At 43.9% G+C, this 16,287-nt stretch overlaps 1 protein-coding gene across 6 annotated transcripts in view; it reads right to left on the bottom strand.

Annotated features, from left to right (window-relative positions):
• Positions 1 to 16,287, bottom strand: part of MAP3K4 (mitogen-activated protein kinase kinase kinase 4) — a 136,090-nt gene that overhangs the window by 38,800 nt on the left and 81,003 nt on the right. For all 6 annotated transcript variants that reach the window (XM_070461734.1, XM_070461736.1, XM_070461735.1 and 3 more), the window contains exons 4-5: positions 6,031 to 6,273; positions 3,075 to 3,221 (exon numbers count right to left, since the gene is read on the bottom strand). In XM_070461734.1, the coding sequence (XP_070317835.1) occupies positions 3,075 to 3,221; positions 6,031 to 6,273 (390 nt within the window). The remainder of the gene's footprint in view (positions 1 to 3,074; positions 3,222 to 6,030; positions 6,274 to 16,287) is intronic.

Below are 16,287 nucleotides of genomic sequence, written 5' to 3' on the forward strand. Positions count from 1 at the left end.
CATTCCAACGAAACAGGTCTTGTGCACATCAGGCTCAGGACCTCCCTTTCCACTCCTGGAGGGCAGATTCATCTCCCTGGCTTCCCTGAAACCACGCTGCCCTGAGAGCCCTCTCAAGGGGCAGCTGCCTTACAATATACCGCAAGGGCTGCCAATGGTCACATCTTTGTGTATCCTGTCGCTACTTTCAAACCATCATCCTCACACAGTCTTCTTTAAAAACAAAAGAAACACTCTGGCCCTTTAAGGTTTCCGTGATCAGGTATGCCCTGGACGCCCCGTCTCTGCACCATCATCTACTGATTTTCCACTGCCCCGAGGCAGTCGTCACACACCAGTCTGCGCCTGTCTCCTCTCCTCCCAGGCTCAGCCAGCGCCAGCTGTGTGACTTAACAGCTGCCGCACCTGCCCGACCCCCCACCAATTCAGTTCCATTCCCCGACTGCCTCTGGTTCCAAGCGACTTTCCTCCTCTCTGACACGGTTTCCCTTCTGATCCTGGCATTTACCACAAGTGCTCAAAACCCAGCCAAACGTGCTGATGCTAAAACCTCCTCTCCTCCCTGCAGTCTGCTTGCCCAGCTCCCCCACGACCTACTCTCCTCACTTCATCAGGAGCTCCAGCCCTGGTTCCTCTTCTTCAGACTCCCTCCTCTCTTTCCTGGTTTCCTGTCCTCCTCACGCAGCACTCCTGTCGGCACACCCGAGTCCCGGCCACCTCCCTACACCCTGCCAGCCCGCAATGCCTCTTCATCTCACGTGCCTGTCACAAGCCCAGCGCCCTTCCCCACGCCCACTGTCCTCCAGGAGCCACACCACAGGGAGGGGCTGCTCTCCTACACAGTCACATCCGCCAAGCCCAGAGCACACGTTCCTGGTGATGCCTGCACCTCTGCTCAACTCATTCGCCTCCTCTCTACAAACACAAGTTCGAAACTTCTGCATTTTCCTCAAACAGCCAAAATCCACCACAACCCATTCTCACAGGTGATCTCACCGCTCTTTCGTCATTATACGTAGAAGCTCTCATTGTCCTGAGATAAATAACATGAATGTACATACTGTTAAACTACCATCCTTCCCTTTTTAACAGTAGAGGAACTGGGCTCCCTGCTAAATCCAGCACGTGTGTTTTGAGACCCATTTCCTTGTGGAACCCGAGGAACCTTGCATTCTCAGCCTTCCCTTTCCTCTCATGTACACATGAGTTGTTCTGTTTTTTTTTTTTTTTCCATTTCTTTCTTTTAACAAAACAATCCCAAAGGCTTTCAAATGGTCTCAGGTATCTTCAATTTTAAAAATTCACTGGACCCATCATCTCCAGTACTCATCCAGCCGCACGAACTGGACACCCAGCAGCCACTCTCTATACCCGCTCCATCCCCAACCCATCCCTGAGTCCTGCCAATTTCACCTCCTTCCTTTCGAAGGATCCAAAGACTGCCCGTGCCCTTCCCTAAGCTGACGTTATGCCTCTGTAACCCAGGGACTAGCGCGTGCGCCCCTGGACTAGACCCTGCCTGGCCTTCCTCCAGGCTCGCAGGACAGGACACGCTGCAGACAACATGACGGTCCCCATGTGCCACGTGCCTGCTATCTGCAGCCCGGGCACACCCCGAGATGCCACAGCTCTAATGCATCGCTGGACCAGCCCTCCGCATGGCAAGGAGGCAGGATGGAGCAGGAAACGATGCAACCGCCTCTCCTGACCAAACACTGGTCTTCTCTGGGTTCCACCAGTTCTCAAGTTGTGCCCCTGCCCTACTTCATCTAGGACACTCGGGGATACAAAGTCATTGATAATTCCTTCATCTGTGGGATTACGGCGATGAACTAAGGGACATGATGGCTCACACAGAGAACTAGAAGCAGAGCCAAAACTCACTCGCAGCACTGCTACGGTCCTCTAACCAGCTGAGAGTCTCGGTCTTTCCTGAAACTCGGCTGTCAACCTCGCCCAGGCACACGAGGGCGCTGCAGGTGGATGACCTGGATGGCACAGCTCACCTGCCTAATCCTCACCCTTCCTGCCTTAGTGAACATCCGATAAAAGATGCGGCGTGTGCCTTTGTGAGGCCATCAAAGACAGTTTGGAAAGCAAGGTACTTTTTGTCTTCTTAAACTTCTGGTTTAACTACCCACAGAGAGAAAAAGTAATTTGCTTGCTGTTTTTCTAATCATAACTATTCAATGACAGGCTTTTGTGACACAAGAGATATATACAGTATTTCAAAACATAGCCACATTTCATACATTTTCTGTATTCTCCCAAACAATAAAGAAAAGTCACTTTAGAGTCAAAATTATTTCTCGAAAGATGCCAGATGTAATAAGTCCTCCCCAGCCACACCCTTTCTTTTCTCCTTCTGCTAGAGGCTGAAGAGCTAAATCTTTGAGGCCCAGCCTCCCCTAGAGCGAGGAGGCCACACAGCAGGTCTCGTTAGGAGGATGTAGGGAACTTCTGCTGGCTGGGGCTTCCAGGTGAGCTTTTGAAGTTCTGGACTTAGCTGACAGGGAGACTGTCCCTCTGACCCTTCTCTTCTCTTCTCTTCCACCCTAGAAAGTGAGGGTGGTGTGTCTGGAGGTGCTGCAGCCATCCCGAGGCAGGATACAGGGAGATGTCAAGGGTGACTGCTCCACAAGCCTCGCTGCTCTCTACACGGTTTCATCCGCCCGCCACATCACGTACCCACCTGTGCACCCGCTCGAGTGGAGCTAACACAGATTTACTACATACTAACACTCCACCAAACACTATGGAAGACAGAAGAACTCCAGTCACAGGCCCGGGCTTGTGCAGCTTTCAGCCTAAACCGGGGAAACCTGAGGACAGACCAGCGGTACCTCACTAAGTGTGAGACCGTGCAGCTACGATCGGAACCACTGGAGGAATTCCCGCTCGAGGTGAAGACTGTCAGCTAACACCTGAAAGCACGCCTTCAATGGAAAGATGAGGAGAGGAGACAGTCAGGACAGGACGGAGAACAGCGGCGCAAGCAGAGCTTAGCAGGGCGCGGGAGAGGACGCCCCCGAGTCAGCTGCCCCACCCCCACCCCCCGCCGGCCCCGCCCTGACCATCAGCATCTTGTGCAGGTCCTCCTCGAAGGCGTCGATGTTGCAGTCGGTCTGCTCCAGGTGGTCCAGGACCTCGTGCAGCATGAACTGGTAGTACTGCTTCATCAGCAGGCCGCCCTTCAGCACCTCTTTACACTCCCTCACCAGCTGCAAGACAGCAGGCAACAGTTCTACCATCACACGCGTGCTACAGTTTCTGCGCAAGTCCTCAAAAAACTCAGGAAAAGAGAGTGGTGCCTCTGAGAACCCTGAAATACTTTCCAGATTCTTTATCAGTTCATTCACGTAAATAACTTAGTAATCTCAACTGAATAATTAAAACAAATCAGTGAAAACAAAAGTACTTAGTATTATAGCGTGAGTACACAAAGACAATATACAGAAAACTGATATGCTAAAATATATTCTTCTACAAATAAAAGTTTTACAGAAATAAATTCTGCAGAAAAAGATCTATTTTTCTTCTAGCTCACATTATAAGACAAGGAATAGAAGACAAAAAAGTTCCTCATGAGACTGCTCCTTTTTAACAGCAACAACAACAGCAACAAAAACATTAATAAAGATTCAAATGTACTCACATACCACAGTGCCTGGGGGCCTTTGTAATAATTTAGCATATTCTACCTATTGTGATTTGTGGCTTTTACCATCAAAAAAACTCAATCATCACACACACACAAAAAAAAAACCCTAAGATAAATGTGATGGCATTAAATAGAAGTCAGCGGGGAAAGTAGGAGAGAAAACAAAAGGATGAGTAAAACTGGCCGTGTGCAGGCCCCGGGAGGCGCTGTGAGTACGGAGGGGAGACGGAATGAGAGGACCTGCACAGTCCTTCCATGAATAACGCACCGGTCAGGTTCCCTCAAATTCTAACCAGCAGCGGCTGTGGGACTAGATCACAGTTACATTAGCCTTAAGATACATTAACAAGACACAAAAGGAACCACAGCGATGCTACAGGGAAAGCAAACTGGTACAAACTTACTAGAATCCAAAGATGTGACTCACTAGTTAATTTTTACATTTTATACTCAAACAGTAATCAGAGATCCTGGCTAAAACTGATACACAAATATATTTATCACAATAATATTCAAAACAATGAAGAATAGATAAATTATGATGTACTGACACCGAAAAGCAGCCATGCAGTCATTTAAAATCTTATTTCTGAAAAACGTTTAAGGGTGAAAACTCATATTCTTTTCTTTTTAGAATTATTACATGTGTAGAAAGTATGTACATATAGAAAAACAAATGGAGAGAAATATACCAAAATGTTATAGCAGTTATCTCTGAATAGCAGAATAAGAGGATAGCTTTCATTTTTGTCTGTACTTTTCAAATTTTCTGTACTTTGCAGATTTTCTAAAATAAACATGGACTGCTTTATAACAAGATGCCCCTCCAAATGTTTTTAAAATTATTACAATAAGAGCGCAATGGCTGAATTAAATCTATTAAAAAGTGTTAACATAAATTTCTGTTGTGGATGTCACTTAGGTGCTTACAACTCAATCTGAATACATGAAAGTCAAAATTTCTATTTTATTTTCACTCGAATAATGCTACACTGGGCTTCCCAGGTGGTTCAGCAGTACAGAACCCGCCTGCCAATGCAGGAGACACGGGTTTGATCCACGGATTGGGAAGGTCCCCTGGAGGAGGAAAGGGCAACCCACTCCAGTATTTTTGCCTGGGAAATCCCAGGGACAGAGAGCCTGGCGGGTACAGTCCTGGGGCGGCAAAGATCTGACACAACTTCGCACCTAAGTAACAACAACAAAGCTACATCAAACCAAGTACTGGGTTTCACTTTCCAAGATGTTTTAACATAAATGACTGCTTACTCCTCACAACAGCCCCACTGATTAAAGGTGAACCCCACCTTGTTTCACCTGGTTATGTTCCCGAAGTATGTATTTGTTCTGTGGGGAGGGGAGATAAGGTACTTTACCAACACCTTCTACTAAATAACTGCTGAGATACGGAGGACAAGTGAAAAGTACAGCCCACGTGGACCACAGTCAGTGACCAGAACCAAGACGGTGAGAAAGAAGAAGCACAAAGGTGGACACAGCTCGGGCCAGGGCTGGACGGGGAGAGAGGCGGCGAGGTGCAGGGCTGGCCCTCCAGGCCCATCAGTCACCGGGCTCCACGCCACTGAACAAACCACGCCAGGGCCTGTTCTCTACGTCCCGCCCTGCCTGTCCTTCAATCGGCACTCGTCCCCGCTGCCCGTCTGACATTCAGGGCCAACGAGCTCCCAGACCTAACTCCCTGGGGATGGACAACCGCAGGCCACACACACAAGAAATCAAAACCCAATGTGGTTATTTCATATAGTGAATGTCAATACGGGAACATCATAAGGCATAAATATACCCGCTCAGTCTGGTAGATTCGACTGCTTCCAGCCATTCCTCTATCACCTGTGGAGTAGCAAATTCTGAAAATCTCACCTACATTAATAGTAACTGAGAAAGCAAAAGCTGTCATCATTGCTTAAACCGTACAAATGCCTAAGCAGACAAAATGTCCAAACACACCCCCTCCCTGCATACTGCAGACATTCACCTGTCTACACAAAGCTTAAAAAAGAACAAAAAGATAAATTAAAGAATTTAAACTCTCTCTTATGAATGAATTTTAAGTTTCCAGTCTTCAAAGACTGATGGTAACAGGCTACAGAGGGTCATATCAGCATGTACACTCCTTTTAGAATGAGGAAGTGGAAGACAGAAAGGGTGGAACCACCGCCTCATTTTTAAAGACTGCATGGAAAAAGAACATTTTAAATGACCCAACAGAGAGCAGCTTAGAAACACTAACATACGCTAACTTTCACTATTTGCAACAATTAGGGGGAAAATCCTAAAAAGAAAAATTCGAGTCTATAGAAAAAAATATAGTAAGAACTCGGCATTTTTTGAAAGTCTTTGAGACAAACCTGCTTAATACTCAAGAGGGATGGCTCTCCAGCGGGTCTCTGTTCCAGCCTTAACTTGAGACATTCGTGAATGACGTTCAGAAGGACTCGACAGAGGACTAAGAAGGCAGGCTCGAAGGAGGGTAAATCCATGGACTTCAGCTCCTCCCAGGACACGGTGCTGCACTTCTGCTCCGAGGAAGGCGGCGTCCTGGACAGCTGTACATAATCTGAACCCCACATGGGATCTGGAAATTCAGAAAACTGCAACACAAATGCAACAAAGTGTGAAAGAGCATCCAGGAGAACTTGCTAACACTGTAGTTACAAACTACTGTTCTCTAAAATTTGCTGACAAACCAATAAAAATCGTAATTTTACAGGAGAAATAATCTTTAGAATAATTCACCATTTTCAACACAGACCTAAAAAGCTCTAGGAGTATTAGAAAATGGTAACAAGAACTAATGCAGGAGACCTAAGAGATGTGAGTTTGATCTCTGGATCCCTGGAGGAGGACATGGCAATCCACTCCAGTATTCTTGTCTGGAGAATCCCATGGACAGAGGAACCTGGTGAGCTATGGTCCATAGCGTCGCAAAGAGTCAGATACAGTTGAAGAAACTTAGCACACACACACACAAGAACTAAAAATAAAACTGGGTCATACCTTTATCAAAAAAGCATAGTAGAAAAAGAATCAAGTTCATCTTTTTCATCATACATTTTTTATCATACTTAACTGGAGAATTTAGTTCTGAGGTTATACACAGTATTACCTACAACTATCTATAGACTGAGAAAACCAGAGAATTATTAAATTTGAGAGATTACAAAACCAGATAGCCATTTGTGAAACATAAAAACTGTGGGTTCGATCTTTTGTCCATCTGTTCTCCCGAGTTACATCAAACAAAGGCTAAAAAAAAAGTCATAAAATGAACCTGGTCGATCCCACTCAAAATCTGTCTATCTGATGTTCCCTAGGAATCCTACTGTTGCTCACCGTTCAGACAGTTACCCACCAAATTCCTCATGCTCCCCCTGAAACAGCAGATCTGAAGCTGTCCCAGTGTTCTTAAACCTCTGGCAATACCATTCTGACCAATCACTCCAAGACCTTGCCTTCTCCTTTTATTGAGAAAACTGAAGCCATCAAAATTCGGAAATCTCAACTTTTCTTCAACTTATAACATCACCAATTACAGCTACTCCTCTTAACTGGTCTCCCAACTCACATTCTTTTATTGTCCACACATATTTTTGCATTTAAATTAATACGTACTTTTAGCTTCCCGTAACAGGCAACGATTTCTAAAATAGCTGCATAATTTTAAAAAATGATTACTTGTGATAAATGTGGTCAGGGTTAAGACATGTCTGTGTCAACGCTTTTGGCGGTATAAGTGCTCGTTTCTTCTGGTGTGGACAATGACATCAGATAAAATGTTTATTTAGAGCTCTACAAAACTCGGCAAACTTTCTAGGATACAACTCTGAAGAACAGTTTGGGCATTTTCTGTAGTTCCAGCCTGCTGATTCACCCGCTTCAGGCTCACTGGGAAGGGACAATCCCTCCTTCTCAACAACTCTAAGACAGCCCGGAGACCCAGCAGCCAGGCCCACAGGAGATGATGCATTCCTGCTGGCTCTGCCTGCCGCATCAACCCGTCCAGACAGAGAGGAAGAGACGTTACAAAGCTCCTGACCACGGAAGAGGGAGCAGCTGTTTTAACGAGGGACACCGAGGTGAAGAATCAGAAGAGCTGGCACTGATTTAATAATGTAGGACGCAGGAGAGAAGGGCAAAAATACTCGAACGCAAAAATCTCACTAAACTCCTCTGGGGAAAAAAAATAAAATAAACCAACCAAGGTTTCTTAAATAAAATCCATGAAGGCAGTGAAAACAGAAGGAATGATGTTAGAATCTGAATATACAAATTAGAAATAACTTAGAAATTAACCGCAGAAATGATCACTACAACCTAGGGCAAAAGAAAAAGGAATAGAAAGTTTGAGCGACAAATAAGAGACCTAGAGGGCAGATCTAGAAGCTGTAACATAAGAACAAGAGGAGTTCCAGAAAGAACAAAAGGAAGAGCTGGAGGAGAGGTTTCTGGAGTCAAGTCATCCCTGATCTGTGAACAAAAAGGAAAACACCCTCTGAATAGCGAAGAACTCAAGTACAACTCATTTACCTCCTCTAAAAAACTACCCGAGGAAGGATAGGAGAGATGAGTCAAATCAAAATTCGTAAGAATAGATGCCCAGGGAAATGAGAAGCCGGGAATCTAAAAGAAAAGAAGGTACAGAGGCAGATACAACTCCACGAAAGTAACCTGGCTAAGGAATCCAATTCAAGTATGAGCAAGGAATACTGGAAACTGAAAAAAAATTTAAAAGCATGCTATAAGGAAAAACTTGGATCTTAAATTCCCAATTGTAATAAAACACAGGGAGGGGAAAGGGCGGTGAGGTCCAAGGACAGCCTGAACTCTCCTATTTCTCTTTTTCCCTAAAGTTCTGAAAACAAACAGCATGTTTAAAAATGAACAACAGAAAAGGATCATGCTGGAATCCAACACACGGTTACCGTAAGCTGAGAGACAAGAAGGGGCAGAATAACCCTACAGGCAATGACAGGATGCCAGAGAGACAAGCCCACCAAACAAACGAGAGGAGGCCCGGCTCCCAAACGATGGGCGTGTGCAAAGCGGGAACGAGCACGCCACGTGCTGCCACGCTGGGGACAGGGCTGGTGCCGACAGACCTCCCAGGATTTCAAGGAAAACAAAAATCCAGGTTTTCATGTGAAATTTTCTTTTTTTTTCAAACACTGGCCACTAAGTCAAAAAATATTTAAAGGGACTTCCCTGGTGGTCCAGGGGTTAAGAAGCTGCCTTGCAATCCAAGGGATGCAGGTCCGATGCCTGGTCGGGCAGCTATGCCTGAGCGCTGCACCCTCGGGCCAGTGCGCTCCGGAGCCTGCAGGCCGCGGCCAGAGGGCCCGAGCACCACAAGGAAAGGTACCGCAGGCAACAGCGAAGATTCCACGTGCAGCAGCTAACCCAAACCCGCCAAATAAACACCCATTAGAAAAACATTTAGGGCGCTGCGTGGGACCAAACATAACTTGGGGAGGCAGTACACAGCAACGGTGAGGAGCAGGGAGTTCTGGTTTCACACCTGGACTCTACCGCTTACGGGCCTTGCGGCCTTGACCAAGTTACCTGACCAACCCCCTCCACAAAACGAGTATTCGAGGCCAGCTACTAGTCTAGTCACTGTCATCACAGGTTCAGTTCTCCACCGCAAGCTGATGAGTTCTGTTCTTTCATCTTTTTCATCTTACATCAAGTTTGATTCAGCTGGTTCACGGCAGTCAAAAATGATACATCACAACTTCCTATTCTGTCTCGTGTAAGTGTGCTTCCTTTAAGAAAACAAAACAGAACAAAACCTATACGCAAATAAGCAAGCATGTACTTATTATCTTTCCAGTTATTCAGTTAAAAGTTTCATGTGCATAGGTGGGAATTGGTGCAGCTGCCATGGAAAACAGTACAGAGGCCTCTCAAAAAACTAAAAACAGAACCAGCGTATAACCCAGAAATTCCACTCCTGGGTATACATCCAGAAACAAACACACTGATTTGAAAAGATGTTTCTTTCTTGTTTTTCTCTAAGTCGTGTTTGACTCTTGTGCTACCCCATGGACTGTAGCCCGCCAGGTTCCTCTGCACATGGGACTTCTCAAGCAAGAATACTGGGGTGGGTTGCCACTTCCTTTTCCAGGGTATCTTCCTGACTCAGGGATCTCACCCGCATCTCCTATATTGGCAGGTGGATTCTTTACTGCTAAGCTACCAGGGAAGCAATTTGAAAAGGCACATTCACTCCAATGTTCACAGCAGCATTATTTACAATTGCCGAGACACAGAAGCAACCTAAATGTCCCTCAGCAGGTGAATGGATAAAGATGTGCTACATATATGCAACAGAATACTTGTCGCTGTTGTTCAGCCACTAAGTCGTGTCTGACTCTGCGACCCCATGGACTGCAGCCCACCAGGCTCCCCTGTCCTCCCAGAATAGTATCCAGCCGTAAGAAGAGAGTGGACTTTTCCCATTTGCAGCAACATGGATAGAGGTGAAGGGTATTATTCTAAGTGAAACAGTCAGACGGAGAAAGACACATACTGTATGATGTCACATATAAGAATCTAAAACATACAAGAAATGAATATAACAAAAAAAGCTGCAGACTGACAGATACAGAAAACAACCTACACAGTGGTTCCCAGTGGGGAGAATGAAGCGGGGAGGGGCAACGTGGGGGACGGGGACGGAGAGATATAAACCACTACGTATAAGATAAATAAGCCACAAGGCTATACTGTACAACACAGGGAATACAGACAGTATTTTATAACTATAAATGGAGTATAACCTTTAAACACTGTAAACCACTATATTGTACATGTGCAACAAATAATATATACACCAGCTATTCTTCAATAAAAGAAATCCCCTCTACATACTGTAAAAAAATGAGTCAGAAAAATAAGAATAAAAAACTTTTTTTCAAAGCACGTATATTCCAATAAAAATTAATTTATAAAATGTTAGGGCAGCTTTTCTTCAAAAGTTCATATAACTTTACTAACAAAGTCAGACATGTGGTGATTACAACAAATAAAAAATTAGCTATGACAACAGTTTTACTGAACACTGGCCTTGAAGATGGGGTAAGGGGGTACTGTAGTCTACTTAGGGTGTTTCCAAGGGGCTGACTCTCAGCTGCACTGGTGCTGGTCTGGATTCATATGAAATTCACTCGAGGTTAAGAATGTCAGTGCATATGTCCTACCATGAGAGAGTCTGACCTGCCCTCTAGCCCAGAAGGGCAAAGGCAAGTGTTTTTAAAAGCTCCTGAGGTAATGCTGATGTGCAGCCAGGTTTGGAAACCATCGGCACAGTTTAAAGTCCAGTATCCCCAAATCCTGAGTGTGAAGCCCTCCCACAGTCTACAGCTTCTATGCTTTGGGGCAACTTCCCTGCAAAATAGCAACGCCACTTCATTTGGTGGTTGTAATGAGTACATGGTAAGACTCAATAAATGATAACAGCTTATATATATCCTAGTTTCTAGTTAGAGTTGGACTTCCCTGCTGGCTCAGACGGTAAAGAATCTGCCTGCAATGCAGGAGATCCAGCTTCGATCCTTGAGTTGGGAAGATCCCCTGGAGGAGAAAATGGCAACCCACTATAGTATTCTTGCCTGCAGAATCCCATGGACAGAGGAGCCTGGCGGATTACAGACCATGTGATTGCAAAGAGCTGAACAGGAGTGAGTGACTAACACTCCCCTAGTTTCTACATTCTTCTGCCCACTCTGAATATAAAAGAAAACCTCTTCACAGTTTCTTGTGCTTATGGGGGAAAAAAGAACGTAATCATAGCCAGATCCAAAGACAAACAATATTTCATTGGTCACTAAGTTTATAATAATTACATGATCCATTCCTAATACAAAAAAGTAATAAATTAACCAAAAATCTTCCTCGAATTTGGAATAATATGCATAGTAATACATAGCCAAAGTCAGATAATTTTTTTGTACATTGTAATACAGTTTTTCATTTTATCTTTCTTAACTTTCATAAGGTAGAGCAAAAACAGAGGAGCATAAAATAACTATCACCATCTAGAGCTCGGACATTTTATAGGTGTTCAACAAATTAAATGCACAGAACCCAGAGAGTTATATAACACAAAGAATGAATTTTATAGTATTCAACTTAAAAAACATCAGCTAGGACACCAGGGGACCCCAGGACAGACTGAGATAACTGAGGACTGATCAGAGTGAGATAACTGAATCTAACTATATGACAAATGCATGCTATAACCGCACTGGAGAATGTGACGGAAAAGGTGCTCACCAAACTGTGGAAAACCATGTTCCATCGACACGCTCTAAGGCTAAAGACAAAGAGAACTGTGCCTACAATTAAACACTGTACTCTAGCTGGTAAATTTAGTCCTCAGAGGGGTCCTAGTTAGCAATTCTGAGACTACCTTACATGTCTACTAGGGTCGCACAAATACAGTAAATCCTCTGTGCTCACAGGAGCCAGGTTTCTCACGGCAAGAAAAGTTAAGTTACAATAAGACACGGACAGAAGCCGTGGAGCTGGATTAGGACCCGAGACATCAGTATAAACTCATGTTCACTTTTAATAGAGAGACAGGCAGAAAGACACATGTGGAAGTAGCTACAGACCTGTGTGCATACACGGATTAGAAGACAGACCTATATTTTCTAACTCTATCACTGAGAGCACCTAGAAGCAATGATACCCCAAAAGTAATGAACACATCCGGGGCCCAGGGCTCCATTCTAAATCCCATTCTCCAATAAAATGAACAAGAAGAGCTCTTTAGAGAAAAGGCTGATTTCAGGACTGGAACAGGGAAAATACAAGATGATGCCAAAAAGCAAGAAACTGCTCAAAAAGCAAGACCACACACAACAAAAAGGAGGACAGCATATGACAAGGATACAGAAGCCGCCTGAAGGAGCTCCAATGGCCAAAGCGGGAACAACCTGAGCAAGAAAACAAGCAACAATGCCACTGAACTACAACCCAAAGTAGAAAATGAAGATTTATGAGTCCATACTGAGATAAATAAATAATTGAAAAAAAAAAAGGGACAGCAGAGGCAAACCCTCTTTACAGAAGAACCCCAAGTGTGCACGCCCACACTCCCCACTCCTGGAGGCGGGGCTTAATTCCCGACCGCGAGAGCGGGCTGCACTTGGCGACTTCCTTCTGAAGAGCAGAGCAGGGACAGGGAGAACTGGTCACTGTGGAAGAGGCTTGCAGACACCACGGGAACCAGGTGGTCAGCGTGGACATCGGCATGAGGGCACGTCAACTCTGTGACGCTCACACAGAAGCCCATCACACACAGAAGCGCGTCCAGGCTGATCACAGACCCGAATTCCAGAGTGCTCCACAAGCCATCCAGGTCATGAGAAATAAAGAACACTGAGAAACTGCCACAGAGCAGAAGAGACTAAGAAGACACGTCGACTAAATGCAGTGGGCTGGCCTTGAGTGGATCCTGGAACAGACAAGGGACATTAGCAGAAGAACAAAAACACAAATAATGTCTGTAATGTAGTTAACAGTATTTTGCACCAATGTTAGTATATTGATTTTGACAAATGTACCAGAGCTGAGGACGATGTCGATATCAGAGGAAACTGGATGAAGAGCATATGAAAACTGTGCACTATCTTTGTAAGTTCCCTAAAAATCTGAAAGTATTCATGATAACAAGTGTACTAAAAAAAAATGCAACTGCATGAACGCAGTTTTGAAATGAAGATCAATCTTTTATATATGGTTACACAGTTTCTTGTTTTAATCTTTAAGCTAAAACTGAATTACAAATAACATAACAAAACCTATAGCTAGAGTAACTGCAGGGAAGGCCACCTAGGAACTACTGGCCTGAGATGATTCCTACTAATTTTTAAGGAAAGCTGGGAAGGATTCTCTGCAAGCAGCATCTGACGGAGAAGGAGCAGAAATCGGAGGCTAAAACATCTCTATCATAAAAGGACACCAGCAGACGCTGCTATGAAATGGCTATCAGTACATTTACTCCTGAGACTTGAGATCAGCTACACTTAGAGGAACTTACACTATAGCAAAGTGGGGGGATTGAGTAGGATCGAGATCCTGGGATGGTCCAAATATCAAGAAGAAAGGAAAACCAGGAAATAAACGAGTGAGCGTGAGAAACAACTAGGCTCCCTCACAGGTGCAGAAACAGAGGGGGGGTACGTTTCCCTCATTTTGACTCTGACATCATGTTGTCCTTGCTGCCAGGAATGAAATTTCAGCCCGCCTTGTGAGTTCTGTTACTTAGATCTTCCTCAGTTTTATTTGAAGGCCTGAAACTCATTTACAACAGTTTCTCTGGATAATTATTTTTGAGATCGAAACAACTGTCTTAAAAACTGAGCTTCAGGAACAAACTAATTTGTTAACCAGAGACTACATATGTAATGAGAAACGCGTCCTGAGAAAATGAATTTATGGAACTGGGGAGCTTCCCAGGTGGCTCAGTGATAAAGACTCTGTCTGACAATGCAGGAGACGCAAGAGATGTGGGTTCAATCCCTGGGTGAGGAAGGTCCTCTGGAGTAGAAAACGGCAACCCACTCCAGTATTCTTGCCGGGGAAATCTCATGGCAGAGGGCCTGGCGGGCTACAGTCCCTGGGATCGCAAAAGAGTCAGACAGGACTGGGCAACTGAGCGCCAACAGAACACCAGGGAGCTACAATGTTACCTGATTTTTAACAAACCGTTAAGGATATTTATGATAGTCGTATCATTAAAACAATTTGCAAACAGATTTTTTAATATCCCTACTTACATTTTTTAAATTTAAGGACACTGAAGTATAATTTATATTTTCTTTAGGGAAAGCTGTTTTATAAATAAAACATGTTTACAGGCCAATGAGAATTGAATATTAAATGCTATTTACAAACACAAGTTGCAAGTAACTTAATCAGAAGAAATAAAAATACAGTCATATATGAGAACAATCAAATATCATAATTCTTCTTTTCTACAAAATCCTTCAACTGTATTCATTGCTATTATCACATAAACCATAGAAACTGTGCAGAAGAAATGCATTTGGCGCAATTTGCAGTACCAGTTGGGCAAGATGTTTCTAACAATTAGGAATGAAAATAAAACTGTCCCCAAACCTAAAAGACTATCCATTGTTTAAAATGTATGCCCCTAAAAATGTACGATTATTTAAAAGAGATTAAAAGCTAAAAATACACTTAAAAAGTAAAAATATAGACTTGTCTAGCCCCTACCGGTGTACAGTCAGCTTCAAGGGGGGAAAATGTTATCAAAACTTCTAAAAAAAAAAAAAGTTTATATTTAATTTCTATAGTATTTTACTATTTACACAAATATCTTTTTGAGCCTCACAACAACCCTGTGAGGAAGGAAAGCGTTATTATATCCATTTTACAGAGGTGAAGACTTGGGATCAGGAAGATTAAGTCATTTACAAAGTTGTGTAGTGAGAAAGCACTGCATCAAGAAATGGAATCCAGTTACTTGATTTTAAAACGGTGGCTCTTTCCCAGACATACTTAGTAAAAAAAACTAAAACAAACCCGGAAGGGGAGCGTACATATTCATATATACACAAAAATGTACACTTCCTTTATGGAAATTATGTCCCTGAAATAGGAATAAAAATAAAGTTTTACTTTCCCACTGAGTTAATTATCATTTTGGAGACTTATCCTTTATCAGTTTGGATTAATCTCCAACACAGAATTTTAGCTATAAGTTATTTCCTCTTTCATTATTTGACAAACACAACATTTTATAAACCAAAATTTAAAACAAGAGGTGTTTCTGTACTTCATTTCTTTTTGGAAAAGCAAACAATCCCAAATAATTCTAATAAACATCTTTAATTCATACACTTTGAATTTGTATGTATCTCTTTCCTATAATAAGGATAACCTTTTCATTCAGTTAAATCTCAACTGGCCAAACCAAAGGCATACAATTTTGATAGAAATTCAAAACTATGAGCTACCTACTACTGTCTTTTTTCAATAAGTGTTCTAACAGAAAATGCACTCATTTGCAATCTTTTTCTTGTTCCAATGCATCTAAATGATGCAAAACTCTGCAGGAAGCAGCAGGGATTCGTTGCCACAGAGGTTCCAGGGCAGGGAGGAAGACAGTCTGCAGGAGGGAACGCAAGACAGTTTTAAGAAGCCCCAACACGCCGCCCTGAGCCCCCCATCAATGAACTCCTCTCCTATGAGAGCTAATGAATCAAAAGTGGGGTAATAATACCAGGACTTTTTCACTGAAATCACTTCAAAAATAGTGCTTCATGAAAAAAAAAATTAATCGGGCTTCCCTGGCTCAGTGGCGAGGAAATCGCTTGCCAAGGCAGAGGACACAGGTTCGATCCTTGGTCTGAGAAGACGGCACAGGCCGCAGAGCAGCTTAGCCCGTGCGCCCAATCGCTGAGCCTGCGCCCCAGAGCCTGGGAACCGCAACTACGGAGCCAGCATGCTGCAACTGCCGCAGCCCGCGGGCCCCAGAGCCTGCGCCTGCAGTGGGAGGAGAAACCCGCTCACTGCAACGGGAGTGGACCTTACTCGCCGCAGCTAGAGAAAAGCCCACAGAGCCAAAAACAAAA

Source organism: Odocoileus virginianus, chromosome 34 (genome assembly GCF_023699985.2).
Source record: "Odocoileus virginianus isolate 20LAN1187 ecotype Illinois chromosome 34, Ovbor_1.2, whole genome shotgun sequence".
NCBI classification, from domain to species: Eukaryota; Metazoa; Chordata; class Mammalia; order Artiodactyla; family Cervidae; genus Odocoileus; species Odocoileus virginianus.